The sequence below is a fragment of the Balaenoptera borealis genome, assembly GCF_965194805.1.
Source record: "Balaenoptera borealis genome assembly, chromosome: 12".
In the NCBI taxonomy this organism is placed as follows: domain Eukaryota; kingdom Metazoa; phylum Chordata; class Mammalia; order Artiodactyla; family Balaenopteridae; genus Balaenoptera; species Balaenoptera borealis.
Genome location: NC_138869.1, coordinates 43,163,566 through 43,184,412, shown reverse-complemented (window position 1 = coordinate 43,184,412; position 20,847 = coordinate 43,163,566). Strand labels below are relative to the sequence as shown.

The following is a 20,847-nucleotide window of genomic DNA, read 5'->3' as shown; positions in this document are numbered from 1 at the left end:
AGAGGCCACCACAGGCCCCTTGGTAACAGGCCAGGGTAGAGGCCAGCTTCCTTTCCCAAGGTTCTCTGGCATGATGTGGACCCTAGGGACCCTGCTCCAGAGCGTAGCCATGTATCCCCTGTATAGTACCCAGCAAGGGACAAGGTTTTGATCTGCTGGCCCATCCTTTGTTTTGTTCACACGTTATATTGTGCATTCTGAGTTGCACTGTCCGTAACTCCCTTCTTTCTCACTGCCTTTCTTTAGAGACAAGCAGAGTTTATAGAAATGAAGTCCAACCTGAAGCACCTTGAAGTTTTAGTTGCTCAGCAGAGTAAGGACTTGCAGCAGCTGTGTGAGCAGCTAGGCCAGCTGAATATGCCGAGTGTCCTAGCAGAGCTAAATCAATTGATCTCTGTCCCTCGGATACCCAGACATGTGAAGGACAGTGCTTCTCAGACTTCACCACCTCTGGCCCAGAGCCTCAGTTTCACCATGCAGGAGAAATATGCCTCTGAGGAACCAGTTATGTGGCAGGCCCAGGCCCTCCCTACTGCATGCAATCTTAGTGTGGGCTCCTTGAGGCCTGGGGAGTCTGGCGTCTGGGGTGAGGGAGCAAAGAGTAGTGCTCTCCAAGAAGAGGCTGTGCCGCTGGCAGTTGGAACTGGCAAAAGAAACAGGCAAATCAAGGACAAGGCAGTGCAGACTAACTGCCAGAATTGTGCTATTAATAAAACAGGCTCTGAGAACCATGGCTCTGGCGTCCTGGGCCACAAGATTCCTGAAGACAGGGACCTGGTTTCCCAAGGAGCTTCGCGGCTTATATCCCTGGATTTAAACAACTTTGCAACCAGCATTAAGAACAACTGCCAAAAATGTCAAGCCAAAGGCATGTTTTCGTGTAACCCTTGTGAACAAAGGTTGGTGACTAAACAGAAAGGCAGAACTGTAGAAAGAGGGGGGAAAGACAAGAAGCAGCATCCCAGGAAAGCCCCCAGAAGGAGGCTTCTAGCCAGGAAGCAAGAACAAACGCCAAGCAAAACCTGTGCTTCCAATTCTAAATATCCTCACCCTCCAGTTTCCATCCCACAAAGGCCCCCGCTGGGGCGGCAGGAACCCCTTGCTCAGCCCCTGCATCTTCAGGGTCCCAGGAGCCCCACAAAACCAGTCTGCTCTGCTCTGAGAGGAACAGTCATGCCTAGTAAGACAGCAAGGGCAGTGCAAGGGAATCTCTTGCAGTACAGTGGGCATGCTTCCCAAGACAACAGCCTGCTTTCTCACAGTTCCCAGGGGGACCAACAGATGAGCTGGTTCAGTGACCTCAACGTCGGAAAAGAGCCCCCTCAGTGCAAGGAGCCAGGGAAGAATATGCTCTATGACCTGGGTTTTGATAGCAGTGATGATGGCTTCTGACCAGCCCATAGTGACTTCAGCTGATGGCTTATTGGTCTCAGCTGGAAAGACAACTCACAGAACACTTTGGGCTGGCTAACAGCAGAAAGTTCCCAAAGGCCTGCCTGGAACCCTCAGGGTCAGAGGCTATGCTTTGGAGTGGGTGGTGGTCAGTGCAGGGCTGGGGAGCAGATCCAGCATTCTGGGTACCAGGTGCTGCCCATGACAGAGCACAGGGATAAATACACCCTTATTTATGGGAATGAAATGTGTGCAGAGGTGGTGATGAGAGCTGGGGCAGCAGCCTGGGTGTGGGGCATAAAGAGGAGGGTGTTGTGTTTGGTAGAAGGAGGGCTGCCTTCCATATGGAATATCCAGTAGCAGAAGGGCTCTCACAAAACTGCTGGTGTGGCAGCATGTCTCCCAAACACAACATTTTTGGTCTTCAAACATTTCCTTCACATGACCAATATCTTTCTGGGCCTCAGGATTTTTGTTTAAAAATTATTATTTGTATCCAGTTCTGCTGCAAGAGCATCTGCATTTTTTGGTCAGTGGACGTATTATAGGGCACACACTAAGTCAGACTTCCTGTGAACAGAGAAATATAAAGCCACCAAGGAAAGAGAGGTGACATGCGCCAAACAAATGCTGGGAACCACACTCTTCACAGGCACACAGTTCCATTTTTCTTTCTAGCTGTTTTCCCCTGTCCTGTTTTCAACCACTCTTTTAAAGCTAATGAGAGCGGCTGTGGGCCCTGTATCATTTCTGGAGAGCAGTGCGCTTATATGAGACTTTGGCTTTCCAATTATATCTTGTTGAAGTTTTTGAATTTTTGCAATATATATGTATTTCTTTTGTAATACAAAAAAATCAAAAAATAAAGATAAAACTTTTAAGGTGCGTACCATCTTTTTATTCCTTACGCTTCTCATAAGATGATTTTGAATAAACCACACCCTACTCAAACTGATTTTTTTTTTATGAAAGTAAAAATCCTCATGGATGGACAGCTTCCAGAATTTGCCTATTATCAAGCCAGTACAGGGTTGAAAATGGGGCTTTTTTTTTTTTGGCCATGCCACGCAGCTTGCAGGGGATCTTAGTTCCCTGGCCAGGGATTGAAACTGGGCCACGGCAGTGAAAGTGCTGAGTCCTACCCACTGGACCGCCAGGGAATTCCTGAAAATGGGGCTTCTGAGTGGGCCGTTATAGAAAGTAATGGTTCCTGATGTCTCATTTTTATATTCTTTATTTTCAGGGTTATGTATCTCACAAAAATCTGGAAGAGCTTAATTTGCCTGTGACACCTTCGGCAGGGCTACCAGGAACCAGCCTAAGGTGCTTTCACTCTCATTTCCAGACCAAGGGCGTCCTGCAGTCTACAGCCACAGGCAATGGCAGCAGCCCTCTCTCTTCAAGGCCTAGGAAGTATAGACTTGGGCTCTGCCTTAGGGTGCCCTGGCCTCTACTCTCCCTGTGGGTCTCACTGGATATCTGTTCACCCTGCCCTCTGCCAGCCTCCACTGCCTTCCCTGCTGGTTTTCTCCGCCTGTGCAAGGACAGCACGGGAGGAAGCAGCCCAGCCCTTCCCAAACTGACTACAGGTGGCTGTGGAGCAGTTAGCATGAGGCTTGTAGATCAGAGGGGTCTGTATTTGGAAATGTTTTATTACTCTAAGTTGAAAGGTTTAGTCATTTTACTTCACAGTTGAGACCCTGTTGAGAGAACTCCACCAGTATTTATGACTGTGGCCTTCTCATTGAAGGGTCTTGTCCAACTTTGAAATGCCAAAGCAGGACCCTCTGTTCTTTGATTCTGCTCTGAGTTATGAAATCCTGTATTTCTTCAAAAGTATTTCATTTTGTTTAAAGTCAAAGATCAGAGTGACTCAGTGTTACATGAGCTGGGTGTTTTTGTAGAATGAGCAGTAAATTTATCACCTAACAAGGCTGGGTTAATTAAAATTATGCTGCCTGTCTCTGGCAATCATTGGAAAGGATATTCTGTTTCTTATTTTATTCCTAAGGCTTTTTTTTTTTTTTTTAAACTATTGTGTTCCTGCCAAATTTGGTGAGCACAACACAGCCCAGGCACGTCCCTGGAGCATGCAACATTTTTGGCTCTTTGGATGCTGATAGAGATGTATGTAGCTACACAGGGGTGGATGTGGTGGGAAGTCTACCGGCCTAGGGCCCACCTAGGGGCTCCTCCCTCTATACAACTCCAGCTACAGTCTGAGGATGGAAGTGAAGCCACTTGCAGCACCTAACTGTCTTGACATTTAAGTATCAATTTAAATGTCACCTACAGAGAAGCCTTTTCCTGACCTCTCCTCTTCTGAAGGGGCTCACCCTACTCACTGCCCATTCCCTTACCCTGTTTTAATTTCTCTCATACAGTTCCATCTGAAATGATATATTAAATCAGTATTTTTGTGTTTTGCCCACCTTGAACAGTAGAATATAAACTCCAGAAGCAAGAGCATCTGCCTCGTCCCTACTGTATACTCAGCATCCAGGAGAGTGTCTGGCACTAGTAGACACTTGATAAATACTTACTGAGAACAGGGGTTTCTTACTTATCTTTCAAACAGCTCCTGGCAGCCTGTCCTGAAAGTTGGGTCTCTCTGGTATCCCTTTGCAACTTCCCTTCTTTGTCTCAGACGTTTCAAAGGGGTCCTGATGACGGATCTCCTATAAGATGCCCATTCCTGTCTCCCAGGCCAGCTCCCACCCAAAGTGCCCAGAAAACAACAGACTTTTTGCCCTCAAAAAAGACAGTGGTTTCCTACAAGAGCTGAACGTAGTTCTGAAATTGTTTTCCATGCCAGGCCTTAGGCCAAAACTCTTCATCAAATCAGGCATTTTCCAGCTGGCCTAGCACGGAAAGTCTTCCCCACTAGGGCTGGAATCCACTGTCAAGCAGATTTCCTGAGTAAAACTTTGTTCCCTCTATAAATATTTAGCTGGAACCTAAAATATTAATGTTCTCCCACATACTCCAGGGAGAAAGCAAATTACCAGAGCCTCAGATTGTCTCTAGATGACAGCCTTTCCAATAACTACCCATAATCAGGTGCAGTGGCCTCCCTGGTTTGCTTGCCTAGTTCTCTGGCCTTCACTGCCATGTTAAACGTCTTGTGCCTCAGTTAGAGGGAGGAGGGAGATTGGCCTCTTTTGCAAATCCTTTTCATCAATTTCTTTGATCATTAATAGCTCACAACTCCTCCAGTGGCAGGATGGTGTTGCTGCCCTATCAGCACATTCCTGGGTGCAAAGGTGAGAGGCAAATGTCCCCCAGGTTATCTGTCTCCCTCCTCCTTGTCTCCTGACCCCCTTGGAGTCTTCCCTGGGATTGGAAGTGCAGGGTCCAGGGGAATGCCAAGGAGCCAGGGCAGGTGGGCCAGGAGGTGGCTCCCCTATTCCCCTGGTGAGGGGAGCAGGAGGGAGGGGGAGGGAACCCTGAGACTCAGAGATGAGAAGGTAGGCTTGAGTGCCTGATTGTGCTGGCTGGAGCTACACAGAGGCAGGCGCTTACTGACCACAAGTGCCCCCAGAGCTTACCTGGCAAGAATTCAGACTCCATTCTAGACCTGTGTTGCTAGACAGCCATGCCCAGGAATGTGGGGAACATTGCAATCCAGATGGGGCTGAGGATAGGGTCACTGTTTCCAGCCCTTGGCCACCCTTGAACTATCTTTTTTTTTTTTTTTTTTTTTGCCACACTGCTTGGCATGTGGGATCTTAGTTCCCTGACCAGGGATCAAACCCGCGCCCCCTGCAGTAGAAGCTCGGAGTCCCAACCACCGGACCACTGGGGAAGTCCCTTGCATTGTCCTCTTGAAAGAACTGTTGCTGTACTCTCAGGCCTCAGCTGTGGCCTCTGCTCCTTGCTGGAACTTCACTCGGCATTCACTCATCTCTCCTTTTTCCTGTCCCTTCTTCCCCGCCCTTTCCCTCCAGACCCCCAGCCTCTCCTAGCTTCTACAGACCAGCTCCTACCTTAAGTATTGTTACAAGTCTACCAGTATGCAGACAGAGCTGGTTTCTAGTGACGTTGGCATTGACTCGGCAGCATGTAGTCAGGGGACCTGGAAACCCCTCCTTATAGAACTGGATGGGCCCAGCTTCTCACATGCCTTGTGCTGTAGCTTGAACTTGCAGTTGGTGACTAGCAGGTTCCAAAGCTCCTATTTATTCTTGAAGCTGCCTTGTTTCTATTTTGATTCTGCTAATCCAAATTGCAGTTTGGTGTCTCCACGGAAACAATTCAGGGATTGTTTGGCTTTCCAAGATGAACTGTGGGGGAGAGAACCGAATGACGTAAAACATTTTTAGTTTCTCAAATATCAATGTCTCCCCAGTAAATCTTTGGTCCCAAGTTTATTAAAATAAATGTTCTAGGCAAAAAATGTCCTAGGCTCCTTTTATTCCTCCAGCTAAACCCCTAGAGACTAACTCCCCAAACCCTTGCTCCGTGCAGAGGAGCACACATCAGCCCGCCACCCTGAAGCAGATGACAAAGGCAGGAAAGTGTCCTTTGGGCACCTTGGGGAGCCAGGGATGCAGAGACAAGAGTAGGTGTCACCAGGGAAATGACCACATGGCCACCCCAGCTACTCTGGGACTGGCATGCCAGAGGCTCAGGGCTCACCTGCTTTACTAAATAGCTGTGTTTCTACAGTGAGGGAAAGCTCCTCATTTAAGGATTCCGGGATGAATTAGCCCTTTTGGTAAATCTGAATTTTCACATAAAGGCTTTGCTAAAACAGAGGTATATTTGTCTATCCAGCCAGGGAAAACCTGACCCCTCCCTCCTACCCCACCCCTACCCCAGGCTCCGCCCTCATTCCCAACAGCCACAGTCTCTGCTGCAGGCAGAAAAAAAATCCTCTCATTTCAGTCTTGCAGGGTTAGGGCTAGATCCCCATTCCCAGCACTGAGTGCTGAGAAACAGCTCTGTGAGACCCAGAGCTTCTGGCCCTGAGGGTCCAGCACCCGCAGGGAAGGGTGAGCCCCTTGTCAGGGTCCTGCTGAGCACCCCCTTGCAGGCCCTGGACCTGCCCCAGTTCCTGGAAACTGTGAAGGTCACCTCTGGGCAGGTTTCTGGTGAGGGATGCCCATGGCTGGTTGGTGAAGATGAGGGTTTTAAAGAACAACTCTAATTTCTTTTTTCTACAGAAGTGATACATGTCCACCGCAGATAAACTTAAAAATACAGACAAGAGGACTTCCCTGGTGGTGCAGTGGTTGAGAATCTGCCTGCCAATGCAGGGGACACGGGTTCGAGCCCTGGTCTGGGAAGATCCCACATGCCGTGGAGCAACTAGGCCTGTGAGCCACAATTACTGAGCCTGCGCATCTAGAGCCTGTGCTCCGCAACAAGAGAGGCTGCGATAATGAGAGGCCCGCGCACCGTGATGAAGAGTGGCCCCCACTTGCCGCAACTAGAGAAAGCCCTCGCACAGAAACGAAGACCCAACACGGCCATAAATAAATAAATAAATAAATAACAAAAGTGATTGTTTTAAAAAAAAAAAATACAGATAAGAAAAAGACCTAAAACCTCCTTGTTCCTCCGTAACAGTTTTCTGCATGTGTGCTCATACACACATTTCACAAACTTGGGATCAACTGCATTTTTAAAAAAATAAATACATCTTAAATTTTGCAATAAATTCAGATTTACAGGAAAGTTGCAAAGACAATAAGTTCAAATATATCCTTCACCCAGCTTCTCTTAATGTAACATCTTGCATAACTGTGGCATACTTGTCAAAACTAAGAAACTAACATAAACATATTAATAACTAAACTTGAGCCTGTATTTAGATTTGATCCGTTTTTCCATTAATGTCCTCTCTCTGTTCCAGGACACAATCCAGGACACCGCACTGCATTTAGTCATTGTGTCTCCTCAGTGTCCGCTGCTCTGTGACAGATTTTGAGTCTTTCCTTGTTTTTCATGACCTTGACAGTCTTGAGTACTGGCCAGGTATCCTGTAGAATATCCCCCAATCTGGGTTCATCTGATGTTTGTCTCACGATTAGACTGGGGCTGGGAGGTTTTGGTAGGAATACCATGGAAATTAAGCACCCTTCTCATCGTATCCTATCAGGGGTGGGTGACGTGCACAAGACAGCACGGGTGGTGCTCACCTCCATCACTTGGTTAAGTGGTGTCTGCCAGGCTTCTCCATGTAATCTACTATCTTTCCCTTTCCCAGCTCTATTCCTTGGAAGCGAGTCACTAAGTTCAGCTCACCCTCAAGGGGTGGTGACAGGCAGGGGTTGGGGGAGATGAGGATTAAGCCCCACATCCTCTGTAGGAGAGTATCCACATCAAGGCATATTATTTGGAACTCACTGTTGGGAGAGCTGGTTTTTTGAATATCAAGTAGCCTGACAACTCTCCCTCCAGATGGCCCCATTCCCCCTGGAGTGGGGCAGGCAAGAAGCTGTGAGCATTTCTTCTTATTTGCTCCTGTCTCTCCTATTCAGGGAATAGAAAGTGAACCCCCATTCCATAATCTGTGATGTTTATTATCTGCAGGGAGTGAGTGTGCGGTGGCTTGGAAGGAGCCTCTGGTTAGCCCGTCCTGCCCTCTACCCCCCAGCGGAGGCCTGTCCCATGAAGGGGCCGGAGGCTAGTTCTCAGGGTCAGGCAAGTGCCCAGTCTCACACAGCTACGGAGTAGATGCAAGGTCTCTACCTGGGGGCCCAGAGGAATCTCCAGACCTGTAGTAAAGGGGTGTTGCCAGCTCTGCAGCCTGCCCTATGCTGGGTCACTAGCCTAAAATATGGACTGGTTGGGGGGGGGGGTCCTCGGCCCCTTGGACTTCCTCCCAGCTCCTTGGTTTGAGTTTTGGGTCTTACAACAGCTTTGCACCAGACTCCTTACCCCCATACTCCCCTATGCCTAGGAGGCGGGCACTTCCCTGAGACTTAGCTTCTGGGAGGCATGATACCTTGCCCAACAGCTTATTAGGTTTCCTGAAAGAACATCATGGTTTTGAGAGATCTGTCCAAATAATTTCTGATGATGTCCTTTCTCTCAAGCCGTGGTGGAGGGTTGGCTCCAGCCCAGGAAACCTAATAAGGGATGCTACCAGCCCCTCTGACACAAGTAGGAGGCCTTTGCAGAGGACTTTGAGCTGGGCAGGGGCAAGGATGGAGGGATTGAGGGTCTGGACATGAAGAGGGCATGAGGCCCGTGCAGGGGACAGGCAGCCTTGTGTGCAAAGTGCGCAAATGTGGCAGAGGGCCTGGGGCCAAGGTCCATCTTGATGCCAGTTCCTCCATACAGGCTGAGCTGGCCTGGGATGGGCTGGTCCCAGGGGTACAGAAAGCCCATGCTGGTTGTGGCCCCCGTACTTTTTCAGGGGTCCATGGAAAAGAACATGAAGACACACAGCAGAGGCCCAAGACCTGCACCTGCCTTGGGTACTGGGTATATTGAACATCAATCAAAAAAAGTCAAGATGTTAAAAAAAAAAGGTGAAAAAAAAAGAAAAACTTCAAAGCAACAGAATTAAAAAAACAAACAAACTAGGCTCTCAGCTCAAAAAGGGACACAACTGGAAGTTAAAAAGGTTGGGGTAATTCAGATTCTGCCAAGCCTCTGAAGAATGTGGCCCCTGATGGTAACTGTGACTGCCCTGCACAGACGCCCTAACATCAGACTCCTGCTGTAAAGAATCAAAGCTGAAGTCAACTGTCCTTACTCAATTCGGTATTTAAAAGAGGTCATCAAATTGTAGTCCTCTTCCAAGTCCAGAACAGTCTCCACGATATTGTGATCATAGAAAGCCTGCTTGAGGCCGCCAGCGTCTGCATTCGAGGCCTCCTGAGGGCTCTCATCCACCAGCAGGGCCCAGGCTTCCTCCTTGAAGGGCCAATCTTCACAGCAACCACACACACGGTTCAACTCGTTTTCAAATTCTAGTTTTCCAGCCAATTCTTCAATAGTTCGGATGCCTGTATGGTCTTAAAAATAAAAACATTCAGCATTACAATTCCAGTGAGAGATTTCTTAAGACATTTCAGGCACAAGTTAAAAACCACAAATGGGCGGCCATCTCCGGGGACTCTGCAAAGCTGGTGTTCCTGCCCCCGGGGCTGGCAGGCTGCCACATTCTAACATGGGTTTAGTGTCCCCCTTCCTATCTCAGGTATTTATTGAGCCCCAACCATCTCCTTGGTTTCCAAGGAGGGTTTAAGTGGGAGGATACAGAGATGCATGTGTTCGTTCCGGCCCTCAAGAAACTACTCCCTGACCTGCGGGCACAAGACACAGTGAGAGAAAAATAGGATCTTTTGGGTAATCATAATCCTGCCTGCTGGGACTTCCCTGGCGGTCCAGTGGTTAAGACTCTGAGCTTCCAGTGCAGGGGGCACGGGTTCGATCCCTGATCGCGGAACTAAGATCCCACATGCTGTGCGGCGTGGCCAAAAAATGAGAAAAAGCTAAAAATAAAACAGCTTTTAAAAAAAAATAGTCCACACACAGAATATACAGATGTGTGTGTAGAAAAAGTATCTATGACAGGATATACAGCACTGTGTTAACAGTGGCTGCCTTTGTGGTGGATGGTGGAATTATAGGGGAGTTTTTGGCTTCTAACTTTTCTTCTAATCTTGTATTAATGCCTCCCCAGCTGGACTACTCCCCTCTACCCCTACCCCCATCTCTGCCTACGTCCTGTTTCCTTCACATCTAAGCTCATCCACCAACAGGGGCTGCTGTCCCTGGCCTCCAAGTATTCACTCTAACTGTACATTTATGAAATGACTTGACTGATGTGTAACTCCCCCAGGTTATCAGCTCCATGAAGGCTCTCTGCTGTGAGCAAAACAAATCTACCAAGCCAGTGGAAGAGAAATAAGAATTTTTTTTTTATAAGACGCTTGCTGACTCAGGATCCTGTGTGAAGAACCTATCCTTCCAGGGAGAGGATGGACCAGCCCTCTGTACTCACCGATCATGTCAAGCAAATCCTTTGTGACCTCTTGGCTAGAACTGCTGAGTGGCATGTTTGACTCAACCTTCAAATCTTTCTCCATATCTTTCCTGCAGCCCCCAGGTGAAAAGAAAAAGGTGGGGGATTAGATCCTCTTTCAAGAAAATATTGGAGGGGAACTCAGTGTTAGATCATCTTAAAGACAAACACTGGTACTTTAAATTGTCATTTATGCTGTGATTAGAGGATGACTGGGAACCACTGAATCAGTGAAGTTGACTAAAAGCATCATAATGCCCATTAATGTTTGTGAATATGAGCACAAATATTTGTAGAACTGAAATGATTAAATGGCTTCTTCAGTCTCTGACTACAGAGCAACCAAGATGGCAGGACCTTGAAGTTTCAGCCCATATGGTCCTCCTTGCTTCAAATCAAGGTGCCTAGGATGAGGCAGTTTGCAGCTACCTGGGAGAAGAAAAGGTCTAGGGAAGACCTTATCCCAGGGAAAGCCTAAAAAGCTCTGGGGTGAGGAAGGGGAGCAGAAGCAAGGATGAAGTCAGGGCCCAGCCATCGATCCGCCTCTCCGCAGTGTGGGGAAAAAAACACTGGAATTAAGATGTGTGTTTCTGCAGCACAAAAAATAAGATGACTTTTAAAACTAGGTTCTTTAACATTCACTACCCCTTTTAGTACTGCAGAGTGCTTTCCATGACTGGTTAGACATCCAAGACCCCTCACCCCCTCAAACCAAACACACACACACACACACATACACACGCTTTCTGAAGAACGTTTACAAACTTCCCAAATAAAGTCTTAGAGCTTCAGAGGGGAGGCAAGAGTAGTGTTATGGACTCAATTTAAGATTTTCAACAATTTTTTCAAATATGAGATACCCTTAATTGTAGCTATTAAACTATTCAGATTGGAATCACCTTAGACTGTCTTTTCTCCAGTTCTCCCCATCTCCTGCCGCTCTCCAAAACTGCCTTTCAGGTGCCAAAATGGAGGAATGCATTGATATGTTTTCCTTGCTGGTCAGAGGTTTTCTTTTGGGGCATAGAGCGCGTGTCTTTGCATTCACGGGTTCGTGGTTTGGTGCAAAGGCAAGGCTCTCATTCCCAGGAGCACACGGGACAGGAGAGAAAGGAGCCGCAGAGGAGCAGGCTGCCAGCGGGTGCCTCCTGCAGAGGAGCCTGTGCGTGGCGAAGGGGAAGGAAAGCGGCGCGGCGTCCAGCTCCAGCCTCTGCCTGCCTGAGCACTCCTGGGAATGACTGACTCCTTCAAAGGCCCGGTCAATGGCTGCAGTCAGCTCCTTTCTGCATCTTCTCAGTTTTTCAGACATCTCCCCTAAAAGCGACCATGTCTTTATTATACAATACACTGGAAATGCACACAGCAATGTGAAAATAATGTTACAGATGAGGTTGTAAACCACCCCCAAATGGGGTATGTGCCACAATTTCCTTAAGTTTGATCCACGCCATGGGTCGGAGAGCAGGGAAACCCACACTCCCGGCGCTTTTTTCCCCGTGGGGTCAGGGGCGGCCCGCAGTTCTCCGGGAGGGAGGAACCGGCGATGGAGCCGGAACCACCCCCCCTCCCCCGGCTCCGGGCCCCTCATCCCAGCCCGCAGCCCCTTCGGTCGCAGGCTCCGGCCCGGCCCCACCCAGCGGCCAGCCCCCGAGCGGAGACCCACAGCCGCGTCCTCACCGAGCAGCCGGCGATACCGCAACGCAGCCCCTGCCAACGGTCGTCGCGCGCGCCCTTATCGATCCTTCGCGTGTGCCCGCGACTGACAGGCCCAACCCCCATGGCTCAGGTTAAAGGTCAGACAAGAAAAGCCCGGATGACCTTATTCTTTGAAACAACGCAAGGGGAAGCAAGGGCCCCACGCACGGAGGGGACAGGGGGCTCAGGCCTCACCGCGACAAAGACAAGGGCCATGGGAGTGCGGCCCGGGCAGGGGTCCGGAAGCCAGACCGCCGAAAGAAAATCGGCTGGAGGGGCGGGGATCTCATTTCTAACCAAAATCTGCAGCCAGAATGGGAGCCCTTTCCAAGCCCAGGAAGGTTCCCATTCTTGAGCCAACAGGGAGAGAAACGACTGGACGCGACCCAGTACCCAGCGGTTTAGTGTACCAACTTCCAAGTGATATCTAATAAAAGTGCCAGAGGGGTATCCAACTGTCTCAATTCATCAAGGATGCTGGGGGACATAACAGAACTGCTAGGTTCCACAGGAGACTGAGGGGCAGGAAACCCCAACACCAAGCATCTTCATTTCATTAGGGAGAATAAAGCTGGATATTCCAAGATGACACAAAGGGAAACGGAAATGGGCTTCGGTGGCTAATTTTTAGGGTTTTATAAACCCATCTCAGTGCACAGCAAGGGAGAAGGGGACGACATCATTTACTCAAGGCTTCATTTACTGTGGGCAGACTACTGGGCGGAACAGTAATCATCACCAGAATCAAAAATCCAGGAACTCAGGGCAGCCTGTGGCAGGTCTTCATGGCCACACCAAACTCAATGACAGTGTGTCCCTCCCTGTTCTCTGGAATCCATCAGACATACTCCATTATGTGCCCCCCTCCCGACCCCTACTTTGCAGCTCCACAGGTTTTACAGAAATTTCTCACCACCTGTATAAAAAGAAAAATAATTCAGCCTCCTGACATAATCCTTTTTTTTTTTCTTTTTTTCCTCATAAAAGAAACAATTTCCTCATCCAGTTTTTAGACAGAACACTAGCAAGTCTTCAGTGTCAAAGGTATTCTCCTGAGGGATTGCACTGGTGCTGTGGTGCAGGGTCACTGAGGCAGCATCAGTTGGTGTCCATGCTGCAAGTCTCATCATCCCCCATGCCGTGCTGTAAGCTGCCTGGTCTCGTCCCTCCATCAAAGGATCCAGGAAAACTGAGTGAAGTCGTCTTATACAACTCATCATCTCGACGCTGGTAAAACAGCACATAAGCTGCTTTCGTCTAAAACATAAGAGGGGCAACGTCCATTCACTGGTTGGAAAAATCACCCATTCCCCCCCCCAGCTTTTCGCTCTGTTCAAAACACACCACTCTCAGGGATCCACCGTCTTGCCCTGTGCAGCCACATACTGAAGTGACTGTGAAAACCCTTCTACCTGAGGCTGGCTCATGCTGACCCTCCCCAGGGAGTGGGGAAAGGCAGGGGCCTTGTGACAGACCCCGAGGAGAGTTGAGCATCTCATTTAGGAAGGGTCCCAGAAGGAATGGCAGCCAACTCTTTCTCCACCACACCTTGCTTCCACCGTCCCAGCAGAATGACTAAATAACCAACTAGCCCGGGAGACTCTTCCCAGCTCTAATCCCTAAAGGTAAGAGTAGGAACCAGGTATTAGGGCCTACTCACCACTATTTGATCCTCGGAGGCCAGGGACACACTGCTATCATCAAAGTAATACCATTTCCCGTTCAGTTTGTTCTTCGCGTACGCAGTGTCTGCCAAAGCAAGAGAATACTCTAGCCGGTCACCAAGAGAGCTAATCTGGCTAGCTCATTAGGGTGGCACTCAACAGCAATACAATTCCAAAACATGAAACAAACAGAGTCTGAAATTAAAAGTAATTTATAGGTTGTGTCCTAACAACCAAAAGATAACTCATCCTTTAAAAAAAAACCTGTTCCTAAGGAGGGCGGGAGGGAGGGAGGCGTAAGAGGGAAGAGATATGGGGATATGTGTATATGTATAGCTGATTCACTTTGTTATAAAGCAGAAACTAACACACCACTGTAAAGCAATTATACTCCAATAAAGATGTTAAAAAAAAAAAAATCTGTTCCTTCTCAAAAAGGCACTAAAAGGGTAAAATTGGAGCTGCCAGGGACCAAGGCTTTAAACTGTAATTTTGGAAAACTAATCCAAAAACTAGAGGAATCCAGTGTCAATCTTGAGGATGGCTATGAGCAATAACCCAGAGTCAGGGGACCCTTAAAAGGAGCTGATACTTTAAGATTTAAACAAAACAACAGTTCTCAAAGACATGCCAAGTCAAACTCCCCCACTTCATCCAGGCAGATGGTTGGCTACTACTGCCTCTCACTGCCTCTGGAGCCTGTGGGGTAATCCCAGAGAGGGACACACTGGGTGTTTGGGTTTGCAAAGCTGGGATGTGAACAAGAAAACTTAAATATATCTGCCTTTGAAACTGTGAGTCAAGAATCTGTGGCTGGGTAACAATTCCTCACATCGGGCCAAGCATTTCCCCATACCGGGCCAAGCATTTCCCACATCCAACACTTCCGGTTTTGATTTTACACTATTTCCAAGCAGGATGTGTTTACAACAGGAATCCCAGCAGCAATACCCAATTCCTGCTCCACCCAGACTCTCAGAAGCAACAGAATCTGATGGAGATCTGGTTTCCAGTCTCAACCTGCTGTGTGGCTTTGGCAAGCTGGTTTTTTTTTTTTTTTCTTAAGCTGTTTAACCATTACTCACTGCAGTGCCTACTGCACCAAGTGGTGGTGGAGGACATGGGACAAAGTGACAGAAAAGGCGCCAACGGCCTATCCCCGCTGTCCATGCTTGGCATAACAACAGCAATGGTGGCTCTCAATCTTGGCGTTCCAACTGTGGACCCTATGTGGACCTGCACATAACCAGCCTAACCTGGATGAGGAAACTGAAGCATACAGAGGCTAAGTAACCTGCCCTAGCAGTGTTTATATGCTAAAATAGAAGTTAAAAATGAATACATGTGTCCAGTATGCATGAATATAGATAGTGAAATTAATTTTGGGAGAAAAAAGTTAGAGAAGAGTAAGTGCTGCAGGATATGATATGATCAGAGATTGCTAATAGCCACTCCAGTAGAGCCCCAATTTTCAAACAGGCACAATTTTTATTTCCCATCCTCTCCTACAGCTAGATGGTAGCCCTGTGACCAAGTGATAGCCAATGAGATGTATGTAGAGGAGTTGAGGGGGACTTCTGGGAGATCTGCTTAAAAGGGAAGGTCATGCCCTTTTTTCCTCTTCTTCTAATGGCCTGGAATGTAGACCTGAGGGCTGGAGACTGAGCAGCCATCTAAAGGCAAGAGGTGATATGGTAAGAATGGAGAGGCAGGAGAACAGACTGCTGGGCCAACAGAAAAAGCTTACCAGTATAGAAGAGAAGACTGGGGTTTAGGGCAGTTTCATAATCCACTGTGAGTGTAAATGGAACTGACACCTCCCATGGTGTCATCTCTTGGGGTCCTGACACTGGGTGTAGTGGCAGTTATCATGGTGCGGATGCAATAGAAGAGATATGAGGAAACCCAGCTCCTCACTTCAACATCACTAACACCTTTCCATAAACAAGTAACAAAATAAACTAGCAAAACTATAAAAGTGAAGGTAAACCTACACATTACAGAAATTTTGGAAAATAAAGTAGAACAAAGAAAAAATAGTAAAATTAACATTTTGGTCTCTCTCCTCCTAGGCTTTCCCCCCTCCTATCATAGTTTCTCTGTCTTTTGTTTCAATGTAGTTGTGATACTACTTTCTGTAATGATGCAATTTTGTGTAGCTGTTTTCCCTTAACATACCATGGGTATTTCCCCATGTTATTATTAACTTTATTTTGCAATGACTGTGTACTCTTCCATGAAATCGATGGACAGAAGTGCCAACGGTTGATCACCAATGCTATTATTAATTTTCCACTATTATAAATAATACTTATTTTTGACTATTATAAGTAGGTGAATATCTTTGCACATGAAGCTTTTCCCCAAAGTCAAGTAATTTCCTTAGGTTTCCCAGAGGTGGATTATTGGATTAAAGAATATGAACCACCACCCTACCAAAAAACTTGAGGGGCAGCAATATGGAAAAAGCCCGCAACCTGAGGCCCGTGGAGCTGTGTAAGTTAAGTGCTTAGAGCAATGCCTGGCACACTGGGAGAGGCTGGTGAAAGATGACTGGCCATGGGCATTTCAACATCTCAGAAGGAAGCAGATGCCAGTACTTACAGTGGCCAACCCCCATGGCTCCATAATGATTGGACACGGCAATGAGGTCGTACACATAAGGCCTTGCTGACAGGTCACAGACAAACTCAGACATGTTCAGAGCTCTGAGCACAGAAAACAAAAATAACCCTTCAATACATTAAACTCAGAGAAAGAAGTCGGAGCAACCCAGCAACCCCTTTCATGCAACAGGCTATAACACAGGGAGGCCCTCAGAAACTAACTGCAGAAGGAACGAATGAACAGTCCAGACAGAAGGGGCCCTGGGGTCTTGTTCTGACCACTGACATGTTCAGACTGGAAAAGAGAAGCCTCCTACCCGAGACCAAATGTCAAGGAAGGGCTCTGGGCACAGACACGAGGGCTGCAGCAACTTTGTAAAAATGGCTGTTACTATCAGAATTACAATTAGTGCCATAAAAATTTAAGCTAAATACCAAAATAGGCGCCCAAAAGCTTTTTTCCCTAATGTTTTATTTTGAAAATTTCAAACATACAGAAAAAAAGAATTTTACAACAAACATGTATATACCTACCACCTAGGTCTTCCCGTTGACATGTCTATACTTCATGTATCTATCTACCCATCCCCCATCCCCCAAAAAGCATTTTTAAATCTGCATATTGTGGAGGGACTCCTACCTTGTTGACTGACTTGCCTGTGTCACTTACACTCTGTAACCTGGGACCCAAGAGGACACTAGTAGACAGCCAGTCCCAGTCCCTGCCCCAGGGACAGGACTGTGGTGGATCTGCACCCCCAAAAATCCAACTCTCCCTAGCAGATTACTCTCTGGTTCCTTGTGCCCCTGCATTAACGAGGCACAGCCATGTCCTTGTGCTGCCCTACTGAGCCTGGGCTCCCTGGGACCAATGACGGATGGGAAGACCAGTTCAGTTAGGCTGCGTAAGGGTTCTCGAGAGAGAAAGTGCTTCTACTGGAGAGTCCTTTCCTTACAGACACGGAGGGGAAGTGAGCCAAAGTCTAACTTCTCAGAGCCTAGCAACACACACACCTTCACGCAGAAAAGTCTTTGGCAGCAAAACACTCTGCCAATCAGTGCCCAGATTATCTGCCTGTTTTTTAATTTTCCCAAAAATAACACTGCAGCCCAGGGACCCACCTGACTGGGAATTCCACAACTGTATCAAGCTTGTCCCTCCAGTATCTATTGTAGGAGAAACGTTTGAGGTGGACAACCAGAATCTTCGGCAAGGACCACAGGTCAAACTTCTTTGTGGCCTGCTGATGCTTCTTACAGTTAGGACAGTACCTGAAAAGAGAAACCTCCACTTAGTGGGGAGGCAGGGGGCCAGTGCCGCCTGGGCTCTCAAGCATGGAGGCAATCCCATAACATCCTTTCTTGTACTCAGCATGACTGCTTCAGGGCAGGGAGGTCTCTAAGCCACCTTCCAAAAGAGGGTGATGGCTTTCCTAGTCTGGAAAACACAATTCACACAGAAAAACCTGTGCTGTAGGGTCAGCCATGTAAAACAGTGACATGTCCAAATACAAAGGGTTTTAGTGTACACAGATGGCCCCAGCAGATCTCAGAGTCCCAGGGTACCTGGGTGCCCCTGCCCAGAGGTGGGAGCTGCATACCAGGGGTCATGCTCCCCAAGGGTCTCCATGGTAGTGAAGAGCTCGATGCAGTCTCTCAGGGCCACTGCTGTCTTCTTTTTCTTCTGAGGCTGCAACATGCTGACGTGCTTCTCGTAGGTCTGTGAGGAACAAAGTGCTGAGGTCTGCTGAGGAAACAAAGTCTTACCAGGCTCAGCCACAACCTCACGAGCTCTCACGCCTGAAATATAATGTACTTTCTGGAGCCTCTGAACATGTAATGACAAAATCTTTAAGTGCTTTTCATTCTCGGTCTAAAACATACCTTGCTAAACTGCTGGGGAACTGGTGAGAGAGACCCACCCGAAGCAGAAACCAGCACATACCCCTGACCAAGAATGCCGAGTGACCTACCTCAGATTCCTGCTCGTCATAATAACGGCTCCGGGTCTCACTATCCCAATCGATGGCTAGTGTGGATCGAGCTGTGGAGGAGGACCAAAGTATCACTCACTACTGAATGGCCAGCAACAGTAGAGGCTCCTCAGGTGACAACAGTGAGAAGGACCACGCTCAGGCTACGCCATCAACACCTGCTCAACCATCAACAGCCACTGCCAAGAGTGATGCTCTGCCTTGAGCCAGCCAACTCTGAATCCCTGGGCCCCCAAATCCTTTGGCAAAGATTTCCTCAACGCTACAGACACACTTTAAAGGCACTAACTACATAGAATTCTGAAAGGGCACAGGTCAAGATGGAGTAACAGTGGCCAGATTTCTCCTCTTGCCTTAAACCACAAGAAAACCTGACAAAATAGAGGAAACAACTGTTTTCAGACACTGAATATTAGGCAGAGCAAGAGTGAGATCCCTGAGAGAAGGCAAAAAATAAGGTGATGCCTACATGGCCCCAGCTTATTGCCTGGAGGCATTTTCCAGGCCATAGCATGGGGGGGCAGGGGAGGAGAACAAAAGACTGAGTTGAGGAGTCAAAGACCAGTGTTCAAAAAGGGGGCTAGGGACTTCCCCTGGTGTCGCAGTGGTTAAGAATCTGCCTGCCAATGCAGGGGACACGGGTTCGAGCCCTGGTCCGGGAAGATCCCACATGCTGTGGAGCTACTAAGCCCATGCGCCACAACTACTGAGCCTGCGCTCTAGGGCCTGTGAGCCACAACTACTGAGCCCTCGTGACACAACTACTGGAGCCCGTGCTCCGCAATAAGAGAAGGCACCACAATGAGAAGCCCATGCACCACAACGAAGAGTAGCCCGTTTGCCGCAACTAGAGAAAGCCCGCGCACATCAACGAAGACCCAAAGCAGCCAAAAATAAATAAATTCAAATAAATAAATTTAAAAAAAAAAAAAGAAGGGGGCTAGAATTTGCAAGGCATTACACTAAAGACAAGAAGCCGCACGGAGGGAATGGAGCTGCAAAAAGACAAGAGAGACCCAAAACCATCTCAATAGAGCTGTTTAAAAAACTCTTTTTAGGTAATTATTTAAAAAGGGAAGAAAGCAAGCTAGCAAACTAGAGGACATCTAGCAAATCTCTTCTCCAATGAAGGAAGCAAAAAGACACAAGAGATGCTTTTGCAGCTCCCCTCCCGACCCAGGGCAGGCATCTTCACTGTCCACATGTTGCTTTTCAGGCACAACACACGTCCCGTGTGGATGCCCCTTCCCATCTGTACAGCAGTCCCCATTACAGGCTCCAGGTAACAGCCTGTGAAATCTATGACCATCCTCTAGATGGGTCACACTTCATGAGTATTCTCATGGAACAAAAGAAATATGCATTTATTCTCATAAGTTTGGGGAAATACTGCCACCTAGGAGGGCCACAAGAAGTGTTATCAACCAGAGCAGAAGTCCTGAAGGATGTTGGGAGTGGAGGGAGAGCTCGTTTCCTTCTGAAATCATCAAGGACGGAAGAGAAAAACCTGACAAGAAGGCCAAGGGAAAGTGCGGAGGGGTGTCATGTCTCTGAAGCAGTCTTCAGAGAGCTTTAACCCAAGGATCACACAAGTGTCTGTTCCTGGAGCCACACTATGAGATGATGAAAGCTCAGTGCAGTCAGTGAGTGCTGAGTGCAAGTATTTTCCAATAGATCCTAAGTCCCCAAAAGCCCAGTTTGAAAGGTCAGAGAAAGTGCTTACAGTTGAGTTTAAGCAGTTTCCCATCAGCTGCAAGGGAATTTAGGTCGGCTGTGCCATAGGAGTTCACAAGGCAGAAGGTAAAAAGCCTTTTTGGGCAGGGCCGGCTTTTGAGCTTCTTTTGGGTGGTCTCGCCATGGTCACTTCCCAGCTCATCCTCCCCACTGTCCTCTGTTTCTGAAAGCTGCTCTCTGCCTTCTTCCTGATGCTCCATTTCTTCTTCGTCTTCTCCTAGCATACAAATGAAAAATAACATGTATGTAATTTGCCACCATTTCAATGCTGCAATTTTTATTTCATACCTAACTGTGGTGCTTCCTTCCAGATTCAGTCCTGTGTGTGAACTACATCCACCCCTTTGCATTTACAAGGCACTTAAATTCACATGTGACACCCCCACAATCTGGTAAGCAGGCAAGTGGGCACAGCTATTCCATGATGAGGACGCAGAGTCCCAGAGAAGTTCAAGGAGTCACCAGAAGGTACAACAGTGAGTCAGCAGTCCTGCCAGTCCTAAATTTGGGGCCCTCACCACTTGGTACTTTACTGGGCTTCATCCCACATAGTCTGACTCTTTCAACTTGATCATTAATCACACAGAGAGAAAAGGACCAAAATTAAACCCATACTCAATACTCAAGAAAACCGGCTGGTAAGAAACAATTTAAAAGTAAAACTTTAAATATGATAATGAACACAAATACTAAGTAAAAGTCTTCAGTTCCTCCACAAGAAACATGATGACTGTCCCTTCAACAAGTATTTACTGCATGTCTCTCAGGTGCAGGCGCCA

At 47.8% G+C, this 20,847-nt stretch overlaps 3 protein-coding genes across 11 annotated transcripts in view; 1 reads left to right on the top strand and 2 right to left on the bottom strand.

Annotated features, from left to right (window-relative positions):
• IHO1 (interactor of HORMAD1 1) overlaps positions 1 to 3,298 on the top strand; it is a 37,316-nt gene extending 34,018 nt beyond the window's left edge. Inside the window, exon 7 of the mRNA XM_082348057.1 lies at positions 247 to 3,298. Within this exon, the coding sequence (XP_082204183.1) occupies positions 247 to 1,392 (1,146 nt within the window). The 3' untranslated portion in view covers positions 1,393 to 3,298. The remainder of the gene's footprint in view (positions 1 to 246) is intronic.
• On the bottom strand, positions 2,339 to 12,600 carry LOC309608320 (uncharacterized protein C3orf62). Of its 3 annotated transcripts, XM_082348036.1 has the most exons (4): positions 11,275 to 12,600; positions 10,355 to 10,446; positions 9,101 to 9,362; positions 2,339 to 5,675 (listed from the first exon to the last, which is right to left on the bottom strand). In XM_082348036.1, exons 1-4 carry the CDS (start codon positions 11,961 to 11,963, stop codon positions 5,594 to 5,596), a joined length of 1,125 nt encoding a protein of 374 aa, XP_082204162.1. In that variant the 5' UTR covers positions 11,964 to 12,600; the 3' UTR covers positions 2,339 to 5,593. The 3 variants fall into 3 exon arrangements, with proteins under 3 accessions (XP_082204162.1, XP_082204164.1, XP_082204163.1); XM_082348038.1 differs by lacking the exon at positions 11,275 to 12,600 and having other exon boundaries at positions 10,355 to 11,268; XM_082348037.1 differs by lacking the exon at positions 2,339 to 5,675 and having other exon boundaries at positions 5,745 to 9,362.
• A 152-nt stretch (positions 12,601 to 12,752) lies between these two features.
• Positions 12,753 to 20,847, bottom strand: part of USP4 (ubiquitin specific peptidase 4) — a 48,793-nt gene continuing 40,698 nt past the window's right edge. For 5 of the 7 annotated variants that reach the window (XM_082348000.1, XM_082348003.1, XM_082347999.1 and 2 more), the window contains 7 exons: positions 20,058 to 20,285; positions 18,314 to 18,384; positions 17,942 to 18,060; positions 17,463 to 17,612; positions 16,339 to 16,442; positions 13,731 to 13,819; positions 12,753 to 13,327 (listed from right to left, as the gene is read on the bottom strand). In XM_082348000.1, coding sequence (XP_082204126.1) covers positions 13,169 to 13,327; positions 13,731 to 13,819; positions 16,339 to 16,442; positions 17,463 to 17,612; positions 17,942 to 18,060; positions 18,314 to 18,384; positions 20,058 to 20,285 — 920 coding nt within the window. In that variant the 3' untranslated portion in view covers positions 12,753 to 13,168. The other 2 variants (XM_082348004.1, XM_082348005.1) reach the window with 2 other exon arrangements.